We start from the raw sequence: 24,931 nt of genomic DNA on the forward strand, positions 1-24,931 counted from the left end.
GTTCTGAAATCTGGAAGGAAGATCTGTTCTGAAATATTTGTTCTGATTTGATCTGTTCTGATTTGATATGTTCTGAATTGATATGTTCTGATACGATTTTGATATGATTTGATCTGATTCTGATATGATTCTGTTCTGTTCTGATTTGATCTGATATGTATGATTCTGTTCTGTTCTGATTTGATCTGATCCGTATGATTCTGTTCTGATTCAATTTCTGGAATTATGATTTCTGTGATTTCTATTCTGTTCTGATTTGATAGACGATTCTGTTTATCTGATTTATGTATGGATTTTGCCTGATATGTTTGATGTGGATTCTAAGGATTCTGATTGGAGGTTTGATGTCTTGTTGAGCTGTTGTAGCTCATCCTTATTTTTTGCGTGGTTTTCAGGTTCTGGGAAAGGGAAGGAAGTCTTGGAGTAGGAGTTCAGAGTCTGATCCGTATGTATTTTGTACTTTTGATTTTTGTACAGTCATGGCTTTTATGTTCTGCTTTTCCTTCTGTCTAAAAGTCATGAGCTGTATTTGTATATGATTCTTTTGAGGAAGAAAAAAAAGAAAAAGATAGATGATCTGTTCCGCTGCATTTGATGTTTATAGTAGCTCTGTGTGTGCGTCTATTTCTGTCTGTATGTTTGGAAGAAAGTTTTGAAATAAATTCCAAAGCCAGATCCTAGAATCAGTTCAGTCAGTCTGAATCTGGATCACGACCCGATGCGAGCGGGATCCGTCCCGGTCGGGTTGGGTCGTGACAATAAAGTTCTGAAGAGATGGGGAGTTGGAGCCATCTAGGAGAATATCCGGTTGCTCCAGAATAGTGATACCACTAATGACATTCCTGACACCTTCAGGAATGAAATCCGGGAGGCACCAAACCCCATTAACAATAAATAGCAAGGGATTTGAACTTGAATGAACCAAAGTGGACTTAAATGGACAACATGAAACCATACAATAAATTGAAAGATACATAATATTAAATTTAAATTCAAATGCTAACTCATAATCTCTATCATTCAAATAAACAAGCAAATGACTTATGCTGAAATTTTAATGAACATGATTTGTTTATAAGTGAATGAACAAAAGAGATATTGACTTGTTCATAAGTAACAATGTAAACTTTTAATGAATATTGCAAGTATACCAGTTAATATGTAAATGCTAGCATAAAGCGATGATAATTTCAATGACAAATCATCTACCGACATAACAAAAGGCTTATGGTGTATACAATAGATTACTTGTAAGTGACAACTGAAGATTTGCAATGAATGCAATAATCTCCATGCGGTTGATCTCAACTTGCAAACAAATGAATACACTACCTACAAGCAGAGGACAACACGCTTGTAATACATGTAAGGTCCTATGAATTGTTGTAGGAGATCGGCCATGCATACAACATCAAGTCTACAGATAGAAGGGAAAGTTTGTAGAGCTTATCAGAAATATGCAACAGATATTATAATGGCCCTCAGACCAATGGTAGTCAGTTCATAGATAAGTGCAGTAGTTAACCATGAATACTAAAAGCCAGCATACGATAAGCATAGTAAGTTACCAACGAATGTATGTGGGGAAATCTATAGTGTATGGGACTTACCCAGCAATCAACATAGGCTTACAAATATATACATAAATTTACATGCAAGTAATGATAGAAGATAAGTTGTGGAAGGACTATCATAAGTGCAAGCCCCTATTAGTCGTTATATGGTCTACAAGCAAATGCAGGAAGAATGGCGGTAAATGTGAGTGCCTACGAGTAGCACTAGAAGATCTATTTTCAGCACAACTTCTCCACTCATAATAGTAGAAAGATTGTGATACATATAATGAGCCTATCGACAAGCAATGATAGTGAATGTGTTGCAAGTATGGTGGATCTTCTATAGGCATGAAATAAAAGATCGTGGAGAATGCAAATGCTTACCGTAAAAGATGAAAAATTTTCTCGTATGCACATCAATGATAATCAACAAAAAATAATATATGCTACAACACCCTTGCAATCAATAATCAGTCAATGGTAGGTAAATACATTAATCCACTACAAGTAAAGACATATGATATGCAACAAAGGAAAGAACCTACAAGAAGTTGTAGAAGACTCATCATATACCAACTACCTACAATAACTATGCAAAAGGACTATGACGAATGTAGTTCACCTACATACCTCACCTACATACCACAATAGTAGATATATTGCAAGGATGAATGATCCCTTGTGAACAAGCAACATGTCATTCAGAAGCATGCACTAAAGAGCGCAGCAAAATACATAAGGAGCTTGTGATGAATGCAGGCACTTACAAGCCACTATAGGAGATTCATTAATGAATGACAATCTACATGTATAAGGTAGCAAATGAACCAAAAATTCATGTTATGATTCACCTGCAAGCAAAAGCAGGAAAGTCAGTAGCTGTGGACCACTAACTAAACGAGGCAATAAATTCTCGAAACCAGGCTATCACATTATATAAATCAACTCACTTAAAAATGACAGATGGAGGGATCATAATGCATCGTATGACATATTTTTTGGCAGAAGTACATTCTTACAAGTTTAATGTTGAAGAAAAAATGAGAACACTGGGGAGATGAAAATAGATGAACTGCATTGCCAATGCATGATAGATGAAGTCCAATGCTCTGCTGAATAATGTCACCAAATTTGCAACATGCATATAAGCGGATAGAAGGCGTATACCAATTCCAAAACCAAAACCCTGCATACTTATTAATAGGGGTCATTTGCATGGCTGATGATACGCCAAGGTGGCCCACCTTATAGGGGCCATGGGAAAAAAATTAGAAGGTTCCTAATCAAGGGTAGTTGTTTAGGAAGGTTCTTGATTAAGGGAGAATTGTTTAGGAAGGTTTTCTAATTATTTTTATATTGTTTAGAAAGGTTTTCGAAATCATGTTTAATTATTTAGGAAGATTTCCTAAATTATGTTTATACTATTTAAGAAGTATTTAATTATTTAGGAATATCATGTTTAATTATTTAGGAAGGTTTGCTAAATTATATTAGGAGAAAATCAATTAGGAAATCCTTTCCTAATTGATTTTTTTTCCTCATTGAAGCTTTTCCTAATTGAATTAATTTTCAAATTATAGAGGAAAATATATTAGGAAGGATGCTAATTTTAGAGGGAGGGAGGATGCTTATTTAAGTCCATGGTAGGGTTTATTTTAGGTTTATGCAGATTTTATTTTGAGTGTTGTAGTTTTCTTTGTGTGAGGGATCCTAGCGATGTTTAGGGTTTGGGAGAGAAGGTCATCCTCTTGAAAGAGGACCATTATATCTTGCTTTTGTTATTTAATTTCCTAGCAATGAGAAAATATGTTTTATGCTTAATTTCTCTTGTTCATTGGTTATTATTAATACCAAGGTGTATTAAATTGGCATTAAAGTCGTGTCCTGGACCAAAATATTAAGCTTTCCTTACTGATTTCTGCTGAGTTTTCCTCTCTAATTGTTGATTTTTTTTGTTTGGAGGTCAGGTTCGCATCAAAGTTGTTGATTTCTGCTGTTAAAGCCTTTATACAAGTACCGATGGTTGGAAGAAGAATTGAGGTGTTGGAAGAAAAGTTGGAATGGAAAGTAGGGCAACTACGAGCAAATGTGGGATTGATGAATGAATGTATTTCAGCTATAGAAAGAAGGTGTTAGAATTTGAAAGATTTGATGAAGAAAATGATCAAAGTGTAGACGAAAGCTTCATTGGTGATTCCTAAGGCTAAACTAAAGGGAACGTAAATTATGAAGGAGATGATGAGGAAGCTCATGAAGATGTAATTCAAAACCCCACCGATGGATTTAATTGCTCTCTCTTATAAAAATTTGATTGAGATTCTCTTGGTCGAATCTAAAGGGAAAGAGATTAAAAGAAAAGAGTTCGACAAAAAGAGCTCATTTTATCAAGAGCCACCTCCTAAGGCTCTGAGAAGGGGGGATTAGGATTTTTAGATGGGGGGACAGCATGAAGGGAGTCTTATTTTGGAGGTGTTGGAGTGGTCGACCATTATAGGAGAATTTTTGGGCAAAGAGAGTGGACATTCGAAGGAGGAGGACATGCTGAGCCATGGGGATCGAGTCATGTGAAGCAGATGGAATAAAGGCGGGAGTCCCACCCTCGATACGTGGGGGAAACATGGAGGGATCATGAAAACTACTACACTGAAGGAGGAAGAAAGATGTTAGGGTGGTGGTGATCCTAGGGTGAAAAAGTTGAAGATGCAAATAATTGAGGAAAAGAAGAGCGAGTGTTCAATAATTGATGCACAAGCTTCTTTCAAGGATAAGCATATCAACAAAAGGAAAGATGTGAATGACGAGGGCAAAGAAATAAACTTGCAATGCCAAGTTGTTGGTACTGATTAGGAAATCTACTGCATCAAATTACTTGTAGCAACAAAGATTGGTGAAGGTGAGCAAGAAAATCAAAACCATGTAGTTGTCTTTAGCAGAGGGGAGGCTATTCAGGTAATTAATATGAACCAGGATAACTATTGGGAAGAAGCTTTGAAAATGAGAAATATTTTTGAGGAATTCAATGAAGACCATGGACCACGCCCACCAACCATTCTTGGTGCATGTGGGTACATTTTTATAGGAAGTCATTCATCCTTGGAATGGGTCATGTCAAAACAATAAATAAGTTTTGTGACAAATTGGACAAAAGGTTTTGGCTACATCACTAAAGGTCTGCTTCCAATATAGGCATCTAGTTCTATTTTACAGGATTTTTTATGGCAAATTTTTAGAGAGGAGCACCTCAATAATGACAATTAACAAAAGGAGCATATTTAATTAAAATTTTAAAAAGGAGCCAATACGCCATATAAATAGACGTATTCAATAGAGAGAGAAAATGAGAGGAGAGAGGGAGAGAGGGAGAGAGGGAGAGAGAGAGAGTGTGAGCGACGGGAAGAGAAAATGTGGGTGAAAAGAGAGAGTGTGTGGAATACCCGTGGGGTTTTATTAAATATTTAATTATTATTTTAATTATTAAATAAATAATAATTTAATATTTAAAATAATAGTTAAATATTTAAGAATTACTTAAAATATATTTTTAACAAATATTTAATATTGAATAAATATTTTAAATATATATTTAATATAAAACTAAAAAAAAAAAAAAATCAAAATAATTTTATATTATATATCTTTAAAATATAATATAATTATTATTACTTAAAATTTATTTTTTTAAAGAAAAATATTTATAAGAAATTTAAAATTATTTTATAAAATCTAATTTATTAAAAGATAAATAATTAAATTTATTAATTTTTTAACTTAGCTATAAAATAAAAATTATTAAAATAATATTAAATTACTTTTAAAATATTTATTTATAACATAATAATAAGCAAATTTACATAAAAAATATATTATTTTTTAAATGTTAATAGCTTATTCTATGTTTAATATATCAAATGGTATAAAAATTATATAAATATAATTTAAATTAATATTATCCATTAAAAAAAATAAAATTAGTATATTATAATTCATTTAATAAATTAAATTTATGAAAAAATTTACAATTTATTAATATTTCTTAAAAAATGATTTTGAACTATAATATCAATTATATTATATTTAAACTAACAAAATAATAGTATTTTAGTATTATTATAATAATAATTAATAATAATTTAGTCAATATAAATATTTTAATATAAATATTAGTATTTTAAATATTGTAACTATATTTTAACTATTTTTAAATATTTGACTTATATCAACTATGTTTTCATAATATTATATAAATTTATTTTTGAAATATATTATCTTAAATGATATAAAAATTTATACTTTTAAATTTAAATACAATATTTTAATTTTTTTTTATGTTTAATCTTTTTTGTAAATCATTTTGCCACATAATAATTAAATATTATAGAGGAGAGAGGCAGCCGAATTTTATCTCTCTCCACCTTTTTCTATTTCTCTCCCTAAAAACTTTTTCTCTCTCTTATTTCACTTGAACACGCTAAAAAAATTGGCGTATTCAGAATACGTACGAGAAAAAATGTGGCATATTTTGAATGCGCCAATTATTTTAGAAAATTTGCTCATTCTTAAAATTTTAATTAAATCTGTTCTTTTTGTTAATTGTCATTATTCACATGCTCCTCTCTAAAAATTAGCCATTTTCTCACCATTAGAGGTGACAAAAGTAAGGCATCTCGTGGAATCATCCTAACTAAGGTTATCTTTACAGAATTCAACTCGACATTATGGTAAGGAAATATCATTCATCATAAGTATATTCTAGTTGGGAAAGGTCGTTAGATTGGACTTAATCAAATCTCCTCATTTGAAGCAAAGGTTGCCTTTAACAATGAAGAACAAATACTTAGCAAAGACATATATCACTTGGGCCACTGATTTGACTTATTTTTCATGCTTTCTTACTATTTCATGACTGTAGGGTTCTATGCCAACTCAATGACAGTTGTTATCAAAGCCCACCTTTTCCTCTATGGCAAGCCTTATCTTTCATTAAGTGGGCTTGTGTCTACCATTATGAAGTAGGCAATGATGAGAGAAAATAATCCTCAAGCTGCTATGGGATTTCCATATGTCGTCTAGCTTGGTCTATTGATGGCCTTAGACATGGTTATTTAGATTGGGTTGAAAAAAGGATTCTGAACTGCATATGGCATAATCATCATGCAACTTTAATTATTCTTCGTGTTTTTTACATTCTTGCTTGGAACAAAATCTCATTACTTTGGACATATAATCATACAAGGTGGAGCAAAATATAGAGCTATTGGACAACATGTAAAGTTTATAGAGAACAACAAGATGTGCTCCATAAGTTATTTTATAAAGGGTCCAGAACTTATGTCGCCGCTAATTGTTTATCAGATATATGGATATGCAACTACTAATTCAATAACATTGATGCTTCTCACTGCATATATGTGATTCCTTGTTGTTGTTGACCTTGATTTTCACCCCAACCTTGGTCAAAGAGGTTGACTTGATCAAATTGACCAAGCCAAGCCCCAAGACCACCTCCCTTGGGTTCAGTGAGTCGAGCTAAGTATGTTGATCCCATACTCATGCCTTGGGTCAATCTGGTTGACCAGATCAATCCAAGTTGACATAATTGACTAAAATCCCTTTCATTTAAATTCAAATCAATTCCAACCCCTTCTTGGCTCATTCTCCCACCTCCCTTGGGTTCAGAGGATTGCATAACCGAGAAGCTTTTAGGCAAATAAAAGATAAGAGAGAATTTAGAGGAGAGAGAAAAAGAAACTTGAGATTTGGAGGTCGTGGAGTGATTTTTGTTAGTTAAGCTAGTTGAGATATTTGTTTGTCTTGTTGTAAGGAACCTTTAAAATATTTCTAATTTCAAAGATTTTATATTTTTGGTATTATTCTAATCAAACTTGTATTTTGTTTACCAAAAAAGGTTAATAACTTTGCAACTTTCATAGCGTAACTTTTTGTATGTTATAGATATCATAATTATAAGTATTATGAATATTTATTTGAGATTTTTCATCAGATGATTTTGAAAATACAATGATTTTTATAAACCCAAAATTTATTTTGACATCTAAAAATACTAGTATATTACAATGAAAGTCTTAAAACAACATATTATATAATTTCTTTTATTTTGATAATTTTATAAAATTGTGTATTTTTTCCTAATATGATTCTTTATTGTTTATTATTATGACATCTTGCATCTTATCTATTAAGCTTAATTATGTTTAATTTAGTGTAATGCATTACAAAGAAATGTGCATATATAATTAAAATTATTATTATAATACTATAATACTATTGTTTGTGTAAAAGACTGATTGAGTCGTTGGTTGAAGGCTGATTGACTTATATAGGATGGTGAGCCGACGAGCTTTCTATTAAATATTGTGATTTGATGTTATCATCTACTGATTCACATTATACTGATTGAAAGTTATAAAGAGATGATTACTGTGCTGACAGGCAAAGAGTAATGACTCTAGCTATTTACTGAGCTAATAATTTATTATTACTAATACAATATTAAAAAATATTATGATAGTCATAACTTCTTACTTGTTTAATGTAACTACTGAAATGCATATTTTTGAGACAATGTTCTTATTATTGAACAAATTTATTATTATTGTATGAATTTATTGTTATTGTATTATTCTACTGCTCCTACCATTAGATTATTATTGTTATTATTATAGATATTGATACTATTTAATACAACAACAACATCAAGCCTTTGTCCCACTATACTATTTAATACTACTGATTCACTTTATTGATATTAAGCAAGTGCTATATTGAGCACGTGATATAAAATAATTGGATTATATGTATACATTTTAATATGATTTTACTGTATTGATTCAATTTCAATGGTCTTTACTGAAGTTTTGATTGGATGTTTTATACAATTTTTTTTATTGATTGGTATTACGGATACGATGATTATTTTATAGATTTGACACTCTTACTGATTTACTACTTTATAGTCTTTCGTACTATAGTATTTTAATATTTATAAATTTTACTACTGCTACATATGAATTTTAATATTTCTGTATTGATTCAATGATCATATGAATTTAACTACTATGATTTGACTATTGTCATGTATATTGATCCTTTATCGTGCTTTGAATTCAGTTACAGATTTTGGTGACCTACTAGACTTTTTAAGCTGAGTATATATGATTAAATGATTTTAAGCAGAAGAGTAGGAGTGAGGCTGGTCAAGATTCGTCAAGGTCTTTTTTTTTTGTACTCAAGATATAGTAGTTATAATTTGATTGTATATATCATGAGTAGTGTATATAATTTTTGGAAATATAGATATATACATTAATGTTTTAAATTATAGAATATGTTTACTATTTATTACTAATGGATAATATTAGATAGCTCTAGTTATTATTTATTTAATAGATAAATGAATAATTCTTCTAATATAGATTCTAGGGCATCACATAAGCAAACCATGGTTATCAATAAGGATCCTTCTGTCAGGTTGGGTTGACTACCTCTTCTGACTAAGAAGAGTAGGGACCACGATGGCCCGGGACAACGGAATCGTAGGATCTTGATTAGACTCATCATCACTCCCTCCCCCCAATCATCTGCTTTAAGCACAAGGTAGTCAAATTTTAATTTTAAATATTAAATTTTCAAATACCAAAATCTTTTTGATATTATACTCCTACATATATTATTATGTGGGAGATTATTGAAAAACAATACTTAAATATATAGGCCTACATATATAATTAAATATGTATTATTACATGTTGGAATATTCGCAGTGGTAGAGAGATGAAGAGTTTAATGTGTTAGCTTTGTACAAATTATTGTTGCAATGTTGTTGATGGGGTTTTAATGATTATGAAGTATTAAGTCATGTTGTGGTTCTTCATGGAGATGTTGTATAGTTTGTCCTTGAGTTGAATAACTCATGAACAATTGGAAGATTGCATTATCCATCAAGATGTAGTAGCAATAGTTCAGTTGGAGAACATAAGGATGGACCATAGCTGATAAGGTGAAGCAGATAACTGTAGTGAGATTCTGATCGATCAAGACCTGATAATTATAGACTGGATTGGGGTGGATTTCCCATTCGGCTTAAGACGAAGATGAGCGGGAGCTTCACTAGTTCCATCGAGAAAACTAGTGATGATGTTTACATGAAATGGTTTTGGAATATTTGAGTTCCATACAAGATAGTTATCATTGGAAAGTTGAATGGGAATGATAATTTCGATGTTGGAGATGACAAACTTGAGAGATGAGGGTTTGAGAATACAATCGTGACTTCCTTGCATCAATGTTTCAAGCATTTGAGGGATGAATATTTGGGGTGGAAAGATGAGGGTTTGAGATTTTAAGATTATTAGTATTGCTTCACATCAATTAAATAATATATATGAATTAAAATAAAATTTTATCTTTAAAAATATTATTAATTAAAAAAATGCATTAATTTAAATGAATGAATATTTTCAATTAATTAAATTAAATTAATTATATTTAATTAATTTTATAAACTACTGATTAATTATTATTTAGAATATTAATTTCAATTAAGTATAAATTAATTTATAAATTAGAATTGTAATATGTTTGATTAATTAAAATTATGAATATCAAATAAAATAAATCAGATAAATGTATGTGTTAATTGAACAATTAGTTTATTCTTATTAATAATTTTACTGGTTAAGTAAATCACTAATTAATCATCACTTGAGATGCTTGATTCTTTTTTTTTTTGGAGACATTTGAGCCCATTAAGATAGACTCACACACACAATACATATGTAAGCTTCAAATCCAAGACCTATTAGTTGGAAACCAAAGCTCCCAACCAATATATCAAGATGATCTGCCTGAGATGCTTAAGTTAATCAATTAGGATTTTATTAGATGAATTAATATTGATATACATATAATAAGTTATCTGAATCATATAAATTCATAAATTCTGACATTATTAACCAAACAAATTATTTGAATTTAATCAACATCATATCAAATAAATTTAAGATAATTGAACAAACCATTCAACTAAATTTAGATATTTTGCACGCTTCATTTATGATTACATTGAATCCCACCACCATTTAATATTACATTTCATTTATCAGCTCTGCCCATTCCCGATGGGAGGTGAGGAAAGCCACCCCCACACGAAAGCACCTAAGTCTTAAGCACAGCTTTAGTTTTAATTTGGAACAACTTTTTATTGATTTAGAAAGTAATTTTTTAGTTAAAGAATTTTCTGTTCAAAAAATTTTTATATTAAAAAATAAATTTAAAAACAATAAAAAAATTATCCCAAATAGAATCTTCATCTCCATATTAGAATATTATCCCTGAGAGATTTCTTCTTATTATTATGAAGTCTTCGATCATTATAAACCTCGAAGAGTACTTTTAAGTTCAAAATACTCGAAGGCAGGAGATGTCAACCATTATCACGCTCGAGTTCTCAACAGTTTCTTAAACATATTAAATGTTATTTGACCTTAAAAGTCTAATTATTTTAATACAAATAATTTATGTTTGGGGATTTTATGTATGTTTATTTATTATTATTTTTTTGAAACTTTTGAACTGATTAAAATAAACTCACACACATCACAGACAAACTAAATTTTTTCTATTTATATATTTAATGTAGAAATTTTACTACTTACATGATTTTCACTCCATTAACTCCTTTTCTCATATGATGGTAAGACAAAGTTGCAAGGGATCTTATGGCGAGATCTCACCTGGCCATCAATAGGATGGCATAAACATATAGAGAGGGATGAGATCAATTAAGGGAAGGCCATCGACGGGACTAATGGGTTTTATAATTTCAAAACCATCAATAACGAAGAAGACAAGGGCAATTACGATGATATCTCACTAGGAGGCCATTGACGAGACCGGTATGATAAGACAGGATATCATTAACATGATGTCATATCATTGTACCATGCTATTTAGGCTAAACTTGAGAATCTAAATTCCATATTTGAAAAAGTAAAATTTGTGCAAATGTCATATCATAAATCATCTAATTGTATTAAGTCATACTTTCTCGTTTATGAATGTTTGGTATTTAAGTGAATGAAATTCAATTGGTTACCAAACTATACTAAATCTGTAAATCATATCATCATTCAAGGGGTCTAAGGCATGCCTATGTACTTAGGCTTACATTATGGTTAGTTTTTTAAACCGTGTCTATCTAACTTTGTTCACTATAGGAAATTAGATTATTATCGGCGGACAATATCCGCCGGTAACAATAAAAAAATGTCAAACATTAAGATATTCCGGCGAATTTCTGGCGAAAAACTATACGACGGTAATTCGCACGTCGCAAATAAAATACTGACGTAAAAATTTTGCCGGAAACATTTCCGACGGTACTTCCGTCGAAATGCGGTCGAAAATATTAGACATATGTCGATTTTCGAATGCCGTTTTCCGGAGTATGTTCCGCCGCTTTTTCCGATGAAACTGGACACTGGAAAGAGCGGCGGAACATACGTCGGAAAAAGGCATCTGAAAACCGATAGATATGTTTGATATTTTCGTTGGCATTTTGATGGAACTACGCCGGAAAAAGCGACGGAACATAGAAGTACCATCAAATATCGATTTAACATATATACCAGCGTAAACGCTGCTGGTATTACCGACGTAATATTACGTCGGTATTAGCTATTAGAAGTCGTGGTATCGTATTACGGTGAACGTACCGGCGGAAAATCCGTCGGAAACCTGTAGCACATAGAAAAAATGCCTTTCCGCAATCAAAATGGATTTTCACACATGCAAACAAATTTCCACATAACATCTAAACAACATATAATATCAACATCTGATTCATAACAACATATAAATAATATCAACAACATATAAATAAACACAATATGCTTGTTCAATCGTTTAATATTCAATTGTTCTAAAGTTTTAAAGTCACACAACTATTCGATCGTTAATCATTCAATTGTTCAAAAGTTTAAAAGTAACTCAACTATTGTGATTCAATCTCCTCCGCCTTAGAAACTGCATTCTTTTGACTAAGTTGCTCCCTCATTTTTCATATTTTATCCAAGAATTGACTATTTGGCATCTGCAACTGTTGCTGCATATGTTGTTGATGCATCTGCAACTGCTAATCAACTTGAGCTTTTCTAACCTGCTCTAGCTGAGCATTAAGGCTAGCTATCTGTTGGCCATATGCAAAGTCCTAGAAACTTGATGCGAAGCTGGAGCCAATAGAGGGCTGCCCTTCGTATACATGGGCTTGCGAGCCTAAACCATACATTCTGCCGTGTTACATCTCTCCTACTGCTTGTTACCAAATATGGTGCGCAGAATATTCGATCGGTACAATAGAAGAACCTTCAACTGCTGCAGGCTGGCTCTCTCGAAGTCGTGTATATTCCTCCTACGATAGTTATAAAAAATTTAATCAAATTAAACATGATATAAAAAATTTAAAATTATATACTTACATAGGCTTTCCTCACATCCATTGTGACGCCCCAGTCATCCATAGTGAAAGGATTCGTCGACAGTCTTGATCAACCATCACTTCTTGCTCCCTTGCTCTGACCTGAAATTGTTAACCACGTATAATGAGCTTCAAAAAGCCCAGCAGGTCACCAAAGCCTACAACTGAAATCAAAGCACGGTACTGAAACAATATGCATGTCAGTCAATCAAATCCATAACAGTCAGTTGCACATGATCATTGAATCTATGCAGCAGATACGGAAAATCAGTAATCAATGCAAGATCGATACGATCCATAATTATCGGTAAAAGAATTGATAAACAGTAGGAAGAAATCCATAAAGTTTAATAAATCAGTACATATGTCAAATCTCGGAAGAATCCAATCAAATCAATAGAGGAAAATCATCGTCTCGATAATAACCGTTAAATCAATATCGTATTAATAAAATTAATCAAATCAATCATCTATAATCAATAACATCAATCGATATGAAATCATATAAAACAATCAAACCAATACATCGCAAGAACAGTTGAAATCAAATCAATACAGTAAAACCTATTCCATATTGATCAATGAATCACATGCAGTAGTTCAATACGGTATATCAATGAAGCAATACAATAAAACATATTCCATATCAGTCAATGAATCACATGTAGCAGTTCAATACGGTGTATCAATGAAGCGATAGTATTAATGAGTCAATATCAATGAATCAATAGTATCCATGTCCATAATATCAATAAGTCAATGCAATATCGATATCCATATCAGTATCATTATCAATATCAATGAAATCGTACAGTAACAGTAAACTCGTAAATCCGTCAGTAAATCCATTTAGTAATAAATCAATTCAATACAATAAATCCGTCAATATCAATAAATCAATAAATCCATTCACTAACAATAAATCCGTCGATATCAATCATGCGTAGGGTAATCAATAAATCAATCAGAAATCAATAGATCAATTCATATCAGGAAATCCATACAATGCAATGTCAATAAAATCCATAATGAGATCATAACGACAATACTGTACACATGCAATTCAATATAATAGTCTTACGGAACAAGTACAATCACTGGCTATTAAGGCGTTTTTCGGTATCGATGTATCGTTGTGTCGTTATATCCGTTGGCTCAATAAGAGTCGTCACTCTATGCCCGTCGGCATAAACTCCTTATGACTCCCAATCTTTATATCAATGATCAATAGAGGATATCGCCAAACCCTTTTTAAAGGAAAGCCCGTCGGCCCACCATCCTGTATAGGTCAAGTCAATCTCCAACCAACGGTTCAACTAGTCTTCACTTGTCTTTCAGTAATAGTAATATATATTCAATCATATATTCACATTTGTATGCATATCAATAAGGTATTGCAATCAATAAATTCAATTTAGCTCAATGTAGAAAAACTCCTTAAAATATCGTATAGCAGACAGACGTCGTTTCAAAATGCACAGTTCCCGAAAATTACCAAATTACCAGAAATCAAATAAAATAATGTTATAAAGCTTTACTTGTACTAAAACAACATTTTCCAACATCCTGATAATTTTCTATTCGATAAAAATTACACAGAACTTAAAATGACCAGTAGAAACTTTACAGAAAATACTCAAATCGTGCAGAAATATCATATCAGAAACATATCAAAAGTTGTGCGGTAAAACTTTCGTCAATACAAAATTATGCGCGTTATTCGATAATGGAAACACAAAACTGAGCAGAAAAATACCAAAACACAAAATCTTCGAAATCAGAAATAGGATTCGGAGTCCTTACTGCGAGATAAATAAATCTTCAAACTGCGTCGTCGGACGAAAAGCGCTCCGCGGGCTCTAAAACCAAGCATTCCCTTTCTTTCCTTCTCTTTCTCTCTCCTGCCTTCACTTTTTCTCTCTCAAAATGATCCAAAATATCTCAAATCCGATACTTATCAAGCAGGATCGTTCAGGACGATGCCCAGATCGTCCCGGGATGAACTCCTCTGGACACGGATCATACAAACGAAAATTAATTCCAATTTGTTTCGTCCCTGGACGATGCTCTCGGGTTCGGTTCGTCCCGAAGGTTCGTCCCGACTGTTCAAGGTTCGTACAGACGAAATTGGCAGATTTCTTCACAATTTTCTTCAGTTCGTCCGGGACTAAGGCCAGTTCGTCCGGATTAACAACACTCAAAAAAATCAGCTTCAGAGGAGTTTTGCATCCATAACTCAAGTTTACCTTCAACTCCTTCTCTAGTCTTATCAATAATAAGAATATCATCAGCAAATAGCATACACTAGGGAATTACCTCTTACAAACATTATAGGAAATTCAGGCATTTCCTACAGTTATTTCAAGCAGTTAGTGATAGATTTCCTGCGGTTAAAAAAAAAATCGGCGGCTTTTTGGCGGATTAAAATCTGCCGGAATAAACCATGTAGGAAACATTTTTCGATGGTCATGTTTCGGCTGTATTAATCACTGGTGGCTTACCGGAGGCAGAGACGGACAGTAATTTCCGGCGGTGGTAACGTCGGTCACCGCTGGTTAGTTACTGTAGTGAAATGTCTAGTGAGAACATCCACGACTGAAGCAAAGAGAATGTAGGTTTGAGAATCACTGTAAGAGACGGATGGAGCCGCGAGAACCGGTACGGGCGAACGAAGTTCGGCTCGCCTTAATGGCGGCAGAGGCCAAGAATGGCGGCAAATGGCTGGTTGAGGTTGGGGAGGCGTCAGTCGTAGAAGGATAGCGAACAGAGAATCGAATGAGAGCAAATGAGAATGAATGGGTCGAAGTTGGGAAATAGGGCTCTTTTCGTCAAAAATACCGACGGATACTCCGCCGGTCAGGTTTTCGGTGAAATATACGCTGGCAATTAGTCGTTGTATTTAAGTAAGCCGGTGAAAAATTTGCTGGTATACACGTTGGTAATTTCCGGCGAATTATTCACCGGTATAGCAAAATCTCCGATGAATTAACTGGTGCCATATACGACGGAAACGTATCAGCGTAATTTAAGCCAGTAATTACGCCAGAAATATTCTGGCGAAATATCCGCCGGTGCAACCGCCGCTTTAAGCGACATATGAAGATCCGCCAGAACATCTTTTAAAAATAAGCAATTTTCCTGTAGTGGTTGGATGTTTGAGTGAACCAAATTAGCTTGAATATCTAAACAATAGATCAAGCTTTTCAAATATCTAGATCATATTTGGATATCTAAACTTTCTAATTGCCTAAATAATACTTTGATACCCAGTATTATTTGATTTTTTAGTAAGCCAAATTTACTCATATGTCCAAATCATACACAATCATGCATAATACGTTCATGTAAACACTTAGGCATATTAGATGGTATAAGTCCACTAAACTTAGACAAAACAAAACATGTAAGTTATTGATCATTTATTATCAATGACATATTTCATAATGATGATTGATAAATTATACCCTAAAATATCATATGACTTCTTGGAGAGTTTAAAATAGCTATGATCATATAAATATATATCTTTTCATAATTCTCATTTGCGTGTATTAAACTGTCTTTTCAAAATAAGGTTTTAATCATATATATATATATATATAGACGATATCATTTAATATTTTATTCAAGATTCAATTTCATTATATCAATTCATTGTATATATGAAAAACATGTAAATCATATCATAATAAATAAGATTCAAAAGATAATGCAATATACTGATTTTCATATACTTAATTATAACCTCAACATGTAGACCCTAGTAGGTGTATGCTACAATAAAATGATTCATGTAAATAAACCTTATTAAAATATGCATCTCATTCATTCTATACAAGCCAAATACAATAATTAATCATCATTTACAATATGAATTTATATTACTCAAATTTAGGAAATATGCCTCAATTTACAAAACCTCTACTAAAAATCTAATATGATAATGTGAAAAAATCCAAAACAAGCAGATCTACAACATACTAGTTATATGATGAAAGTGCTAGAAATTGAGATCATATATTTTACAACTTCTCACCAAATTAATTCTAAAAAATTCTAGGGAAATCAAAATCATCAAAAAAATAGAAGTACAGTAGTGGTAGCCTACCTGAAGATGAACGATTTTTAATAGATTCGACAGAAGAAATTGGTCTGAAGATCATTGAATCCTCTTCCTCTATCCTCCCTTTCCTCTCTTCTTCTCCTTCTTCTTCCATTCTTCCCTCCTAGTGAAATGAGGCAAATGAAATGGTTTGAGATATTTAATTGCTAAGAAAATGAGTTTAGATATTTTATAAAACATTAAATTAGCGCCATGGTGTCACATATCTCAACACCACAACGATCACCAAGGAAGTTTCTATAATTTCAACACATAGACCTTTATGCATGACATTACTTCTCAGCACCACAGTACTGCTTCGCAACACCTAAGCATCACAACACCCCTATTGTAGTGCCACTGTGCTAATAAATAGAGAGGGTAGTGCCAACTTTATAGTTTCATGGTGCTCTCAAGAAGGAATTTTCAAATATATGTGAATTTTCATAAATCTTAAATAATATTTTATTTTATATCCAGTCCTTGTAATGTTACGACAGAAAATCAAATTACTATAATAGAGTTTTTTACATGAATAAATCGCATAACTTTGATTTTGGGTTCACTTTTGTACTCAACATCAACCTTAAATTTCTTGAATATGATGAAGAACTCTAATTTCTGCTTCAACAAATACACTCATATTTTTATTGAAAAATCATCAATGAAGATAATAAAATAGTTACTCTTATCGAGTGAGCTTGGCTTTATTAGTCTACAAACATTTGTATAAGTAAGCGCTAATGGCTTTTGGGCTTTTCAACTTGATTCCCTTGGAAAACTTTTCTTGAAATATTTCCAGAGTAGACATGTTTCACATAATTGATCCTCGGTGTTTGATGGAAGCCATACCTCACCATCTCTTTCTTTAAAAGTAGATTTAGTTCTCCAAAGTTGAGATGCCTAAATCAAAGATGACATAACCAAGAAAAATCTTTATAATCAGCTTTGAGATATTTGACAATATTATTTTGAATAATTAGCAATAATATTCTATTTTTTTATATTGATAATTTTGTAATCAAATTGTCAATATTATCTTCTAAGAAGAGAGAATTATATTTTTAATGAATATTATATCATTTCATCAAGAGTTAAACTAAACTCAAGATATTGCTCTTCATATTTAACACAAAATAAACATTGAAAATAAATTTATGCTTCCCATTCTTCAAGCAAATAAGAATGTTACATTTGCCTTTTACTTCCAAGACATTATTTCTCAATGATTTATCAAGCTTTGCAAACATGCTTCTTTTTTCATATACATAATTGCTTGCACTAGTGTCTAGGTATCATATTCCATCTTCACATCTTTCATTATCCTTATATACTAGCAATAATGTGACACCTTCTCTTCTTTCTTCTATGTAATTGACTCTTTCATGTACTTTTTTTTTCGCACTCTATATTTCTTAATATAATGCCCAAATTTATCATAGATGTAATGCTTAACTTTAGATTTATCATATCTTGAATTTGAATGTCCTCTATCATACCCTCTTGTTGAGCTTTCTCCTCTTTCATAGTTGTTGTTATTATGAAATCCATTGTTCGTTAGCACAAACTTTTCCTTATCCATGATGATTTTTATTATTTTTGTTGAAACTTTCCTCTTTCTTGATTTATTAGAGATCCAACTTGAGGAGTTACTGGGCAATCCCTTCATTTATCTTCTTCCTTTCTTCATTAGCTTGTAATGAACACTAGAGTGTCTATGATCATGTTTTGTAGATCCGTAATCTTCTCGATGATGTTTATGGTACTATTAAATCTTAATTTTAACAAACGAAAAATCTTCTTAATGATAATCACATCTTCTAACTTCTCATCATTTCTTTTTTAATTGATAAAAAAATGGGAAAGACTTCGAAAAAAATAACCAGAGGCCAACTCATTTTTTTCATATGCAACGCATCAAATTTTCTTTTTAATATTTGAAGTTGTACATTTTAAAACTTCTCCTCTCTTATATGAAGCATAGAACTTTTCCCATTCTTACTTGGCTAAAGTAGCATTGGAAATCATTTCAAAATCTTCATCATCTAAAGCTTGATAAATGAGAGAGAGAGAGAACCTTATTGTCTCTCTTCTTTAAATCTCTTAAGCTACCGTTTTGCATTGAGGAGAGAGATGATTCGTCTCTTGGGTTATCATAGCCTTTCTCTACAATCTCTCAAATGCCATGCACTTTAAGAATTGCCTTCATCTTGATACTCAAATCTCTATAATTCGTTGTTTTAAGCATTGGGACTTAGAAGTAAGTCGTACTTAGCATTTCTATAGAAAGGAGCTCTTGGGCTCTGATGCCACTTTCTTGAAATGATAAGGCTTTTTAGAACTAGAAAATGTTAAGAAGATAAGAGAAAATGAATGAAGTTAGACTAAGAATCTGAGAGATGATAAAAGATGCTACTAATTTTTATCTCTCAATTAATTTAATAGAAACTCAAAAATATCATCACTATGTATACTAATAGCACCACTATTATAATTATGCAACATGTTTCAATCTGATTATTATAAATGACTCTCTGTAAAATTTTTGTATCTTATATCATAAAAGATATTAAATGTTATTTAAGTTTCTAACATTTTCTTCAAAATTTAACATTTATATTATAAAATTTTATCTACCTAAGAGCATAAGATAAATTTTATAGAATTCATCTTAAAAGGGATTGGTGCAATAAAAAAAATTACATTAGGATTACAAACTAGAAGTTTTCCTTATCATAAACATAGACACACACACACACACACACACACACACACACATATATATATATATATATACAACTTATGTTAATTAAGAGAAGAAAGATACAGATAGGACGGAAATCGCATATAGAGAAGAAGAGGTAAAAAATTGAGATGAAATAATATAGGGAAAGGGAAAAGGAGGCTAGCTCGCAAGCTAGAACAAACCCGCAGGTTTTATATTAAAAAATCACCACATTCTCCCTAAAATTGCCACAAAAAAAGCCCCATTTATAGGGGAGAAAATGAAAAGGAAAAAAGTAATTAGTGCATAGAGTTAAAGCACCACCCAAATAGCCACTAAAAACACCTCAAAATCTGCAGCAAATAGGAACCGAAGGGACAACAACCAAGGAAAAAATGAAGCATCAAAATCGTAGCCAATGGGCACAGAAATTGAAGGGACATCAGCCCAAATCAAAGGAACAGCTGCCAAGGAAAAAACACAGCAGCCAATAAAAATAGAAATCGAAAATAAGCCTAGAGAAGTTCAAACAAACAGTTTGAAAATTTCAAACAACACACATAGCACCTAGGGAATTCCAAACAACATTTTAGGAATTTTGATTACATCAATTCTCCCTTGGTGGAGAATTCTCTGAGATTGTCTCAAAATTTTAAAATGCGACATTTCTTATTCTTAAATTTACGTGTTGTACTTTCTTCGGATGATCTCCTTTTCTTGCTCAAATTTGGATAAAAGTTGAAGTTTCCTATTTTTATATCGTTCGGCTCGAAAATATATTTTCTCTTACATTTTGTAAAGCTCGTCCTGAAGTGGATCAGTAGAACATCCTTATGGAGAAATCCATCTGGTTGTTAGAATTTTCTCATCCAGAATAGATGACAAAGAATGTTGACTTTCAAAATTTATAGAATCAAATTCATCTTAGGACTCTTTTGTATCATGACTTAAAACTTCAACTTTTTGATTGATTGGACTATCCTTTTTTTTTTTTTTTAAAGAAAGGAAAACTCACATGACCTAAACTCTGATACCAAATTGGTGCAACAAAAAAATTTATATTAGTATTACAAACTATAATTTTTTCTTACCATAAACATAAACAAACACATATATAATATAACAACACTAGAACACAATACCTTACAACTTTTATTAATTAAGAAAAGAAAGATACAGATAGACGGGAACCGTAGATAGAGAAATAAAGGTAAAAAATCAAGATAAAATAGTAGAGAAAAAGGGGAAAAGAGAAGCTCACAAGCTAGAACAAACACGCAAGTTTTATATTCCAAAAATCATCATTCTCCCTAAAATTGTCACAAAACAGTCCCATTTATAGAGGGAAAAAAGATAATTAATGCATAGAGTTAAAGCACCACCCAAACAACCACTAGCAACTCCTCAAAATTTGAGGCAAATAGGGATCGAAGGAACAGAAGCCAAAGGAAAAAATGAAGCATCAAAATAGCAGTTAATGGGCACAGAAATCAAAGGGACAACAGCCCAAACCGAAAGAACAGCTGCCAAGGGAAAAACACAGCAACCAATGAACATATAAATCAAAAATCACCCTAAAGAAGTTCAAACAAACAGTTTGGAAATTTCAAACAGGACACAGCACCTATGAAATCCAAACAGCATTTTAGAAATTCCAAACAGCACACACATCACCTTGATTATGTTATTATTCATATTCTCTGCACAGAATAAAATATATAGTATTACTCATAAATCTCACAAAAGAAAATATGTCAAATGCATTCAGATAATGAAATATATATAGATATCTATATAATTTTTCTTTTTAATTATATCAAAACAGTTTTTGTCTCTCTACCTCTCTTCAGTTATAAAACAATGAAGCATCACATTAAACTTTCACACATAAAGAAATATTTAACAATACAGAAAGAGATTAAGTAATTCCATACAGTCTCCCCTCCCAAAGCGAATTATTCAGTCGATCGTCAATGATAGCCCACCGGCGCTGGCAGTTCCTTCAACTTAAGCCCTTGCACATGAATATCCTGAAAAATCAACGAAAAGATTCAATCTCAAACTGTTCGACAAAATGACAACGGTTCAAAAGACACTGGCCGTCTGGCCGCACGAAGAGTTATGTGTTAGCTGTGTAGCTCTACATACCGATGCATAGTGGTTGACATCGCGGTGGTGGGCCTCGTCGGCGCGGACGACCATGACGACGTCACGCAGAGTGGCGCCTGGCTGGAGACGCCAGTAGTCGATGGCTATGGCCGGCGCAGGAACGTTGTCGATGTTACCTTTATCGATCTCTTTGAGGAACTCGGTGTATGAGTGAATAGCTTCTTCTTCGAGATAGCCAACAACGCGGTGGGCGAATTTAGGGGAGATGAGATAGCCGAGAAAGTATGCGTTGAAGAAGACACCTTGGACGGCTATGACGAGGGCTCGTTCGTACCAGCGAGGCTGCGAGACTTCCATGAAGGTCATGAGGTGCATTCGCTCGTTTTCAGCCTCCTCGAGGAGAGAACGGATCCAGCCTCCGCTGTGCTCGAAGCGGCGGAGAGAGCTGAGGTGGAGGAGCATTCCGCCGACCATCCCCGGCACTGCTGCTACAGTCTCCAGCATCATCGCCCGGCAGCCATACCTTCTCTGGTGGATCGAGCAAATGGTGAAGTTTTCACATTGCACATCATTATAAGTAAATTTATGAGATCAAAATTACTGTTTGTATGATTATGAGAGAAATATATGAGCAGTTCATTAAGGATTAAGATAAAAGATAACCTGAAAGAAGATGTCAGTCGGCCATCGGAGCGTCTTCACTGTCCACTGAGCCAGCTTGTCCATCCACGTAACAGGCAGATGATGCTTGCCCAAATCAATCGATAAGTCTGACGAGTATGTATCCCATGGCTATTCTCCCATCATTTTTTATTTTTCCACACAAAAATTCAAAAAAATTATAAAAAAATCTCAAATTCTTTTAAAAACATAATCAAATCTGGAAAAATATCAAGATCAATGTTTTATTCACAAAATAAGTTAAAGTTTTGAAAATATTAAACTTTTTTTAGAAGAAAGTTACAGAAATAAAAGCGAAAGAGAATTTTACCCTAAAACAAGTCCATTTCCACTGAGAGCCGTCCTCCTTCACAACCTTCTTGTGCTCCACGCCCCAATAGCTCATCACAGCCTTATCCTCCTTCTTCCCGCCGGTGAGTTTCGCTTCCTCGCCGTCTTCTTCGGCCGAGACAGCGGCGGTTCCCATGAACCGGGGGCCGAACACGGGACCAGCTGCACCGTACCGAATGGCATTGTTATTGAACCCAAAAACTGCCGGGCGGAAGATCGCCGCCGTGGAAAATAGGCGATTTCCGACGATCTTCATCGCAGGCGCTACCGCCATTCGTGAACCCATCAAAAGAGATTTCTTTTCTGAAACGCAAAGTGAATTCGTGCACGTTGTTCGGCTGCGGAGAAAAGCCGACTATTTATATATAGAGAACGCGCGGTCCGTCCGGCGCGTTTGTTTGCTGATGTGACGAATAGTGAAGGGCCACGTATGAATTTGTGCAAGCAGGCGGCACCTTGGGAAGTAATCTTATTTGTATCGTGTACCGCGGAGGAGTGGAGATTATATGATGCTTTCGGCTGGTCATGGAGCTTTTGCCGAATCGACCGAATTTGCCAGGCCGGATATCTTGGTAGTTGAAGCACTCCGCCAGGATAGATTACTCCAATTCTTGGGGAGCAAGAAAGAAGAAATTTATTTGAGATTTTTTGAAAAAAAAATAAAAATCATAACGGTTGTGGCTATTTATGGGGATCGGGGAAGCTTGCACAGTCACGGCTCCGTGTGTACGGCTTCAATAAAAGTTTGTTTTCGGAGTTTTGTTGTGCTTTCATGGGAAAGTTATGCAATTTTTTTTTTTATTTATAATGACTCTTTCAAATAATTTGCTGAAAAAGGGGAAGTTGATAAAAGATGAGAAAGAGAGTGTCCAGATCGTACGGATTAGGGTTTTATAATATGCTCTGCTAGGGTTTACGCTGCCTGCGTTATCCCTTCGCCATCTTGCCTGGGAGGGCTCCTCCCTCCCGATGGCCTCCTCTTCGCCTGACTTCCCTCCTCTACCCTCCTCCTCTGTGCTTGGCCCATCCTCTGGGGGGCCTTTCCTATGCGGCTAATGTCTCGGCCTCTTCTTCTAAACCGACTCTTTTCCCAGTGTCCTTCTTCTCCCATGGCCAAAAGCTTTCTTTTAAAGCTGATGATCTCTCTGAAGGGAAGTCCATTTGGACTTCGGCGCTCATCGGATATTCGTTGGGTCCTCGACCATATTATGAGCGGCTGCTCAAAGCCATGCTGAAGCTCTAGCAGTTAAAATGTTCTATATAGAAATCTCTTGCGGATGGATTTTTCTTGCTCAAATTTTCTACTGAGGAAGATCTGGAGATGGTCCTTTCGGGAGGACCGTGGTTTTTGCTGGGTAAACCTTTTATCCTGCAGCGATGGTCTCCTAAATTTAAGCTAAAGCGCGACGAGGCAGCTCCGATTCCGATCTGGATCAAAATTGTCGACTTCCCTCTGGCTCTCTGGACCCCCAGTGGTATCTCTAAAATCTCCAACTATGTTTGGTATTCCGATATCTGTTGATTCCCTCACCGCAAATCATACTAGATTAACGTTTGCTCAGGTATGTGTTCTGATTTCTAAAGGCTCGGCTTTTGCCGGATGAAATTCCGCTTGAAATTGAAGGTGAATATTTAGTTTTGAAAGTTTTATATGATTGGAAACCTGATAAATGTGAAGGATGGGGGTCTTTGATACATCCTTTTTCCCTATGACCCAAAAATCCTAATCCCCAACCTGTTCTCCCTCCGCAACCACCAAAAAATCGAGGACGGAGCACTTCCAGGCCTCATTCCAACCGTCCTCATAGATCCCCGTCTATTCTACTTCCACCAAAAGCCAACACCACTCTTCATAACAAAAATCCTTCCCCTGCTCTGCTTCCTGCTCCTTCCCCTTTGGTCCAGTCGTTGGCTGACCAGTCTATGACCAATCG

The 24,931-nt window shown here is 33.6% G+C and overlaps 1 protein-coding gene across 1 annotated transcript; it reads right to left on the bottom strand.

Moving 5' to 3' along the window:
* Window positions 1-21,646: 21,646 nt before the first annotated feature.
* Window positions 21,647-23,342, bottom strand: LOC110113915 (ubiquinol oxidase 2, mitochondrial). Its single transcript, XM_020846635.2, has 4 exons — window positions 22,978-23,342; window positions 22,650-22,778; window positions 22,026-22,514; window positions 21,647-21,907 (listed from the first exon to the last, which is right to left on the bottom strand). The coding sequence occupies exons 1-4, from the start codon at window positions 23,281-23,283 to the stop codon at window positions 21,848-21,850; spliced, it is 984 nt and encodes a 327-aa protein (XP_020702294.1). The 5' UTR covers window positions 23,284-23,342; the 3' UTR covers window positions 21,647-21,847.
* Between the last annotated feature and the right edge of the window lie 1,589 nt (window positions 23,343-24,931).

This window comes from Dendrobium catenatum, unplaced genomic scaffold (assembly GCF_001605985.2).
Source record: "Dendrobium catenatum unplaced genomic scaffold, ASM160598v2 fragScaff_scaffold_1392, whole genome shotgun sequence".
Taxonomy (NCBI): Eukaryota; Viridiplantae; Streptophyta; class Magnoliopsida; order Asparagales; family Orchidaceae; genus Dendrobium; species Dendrobium catenatum.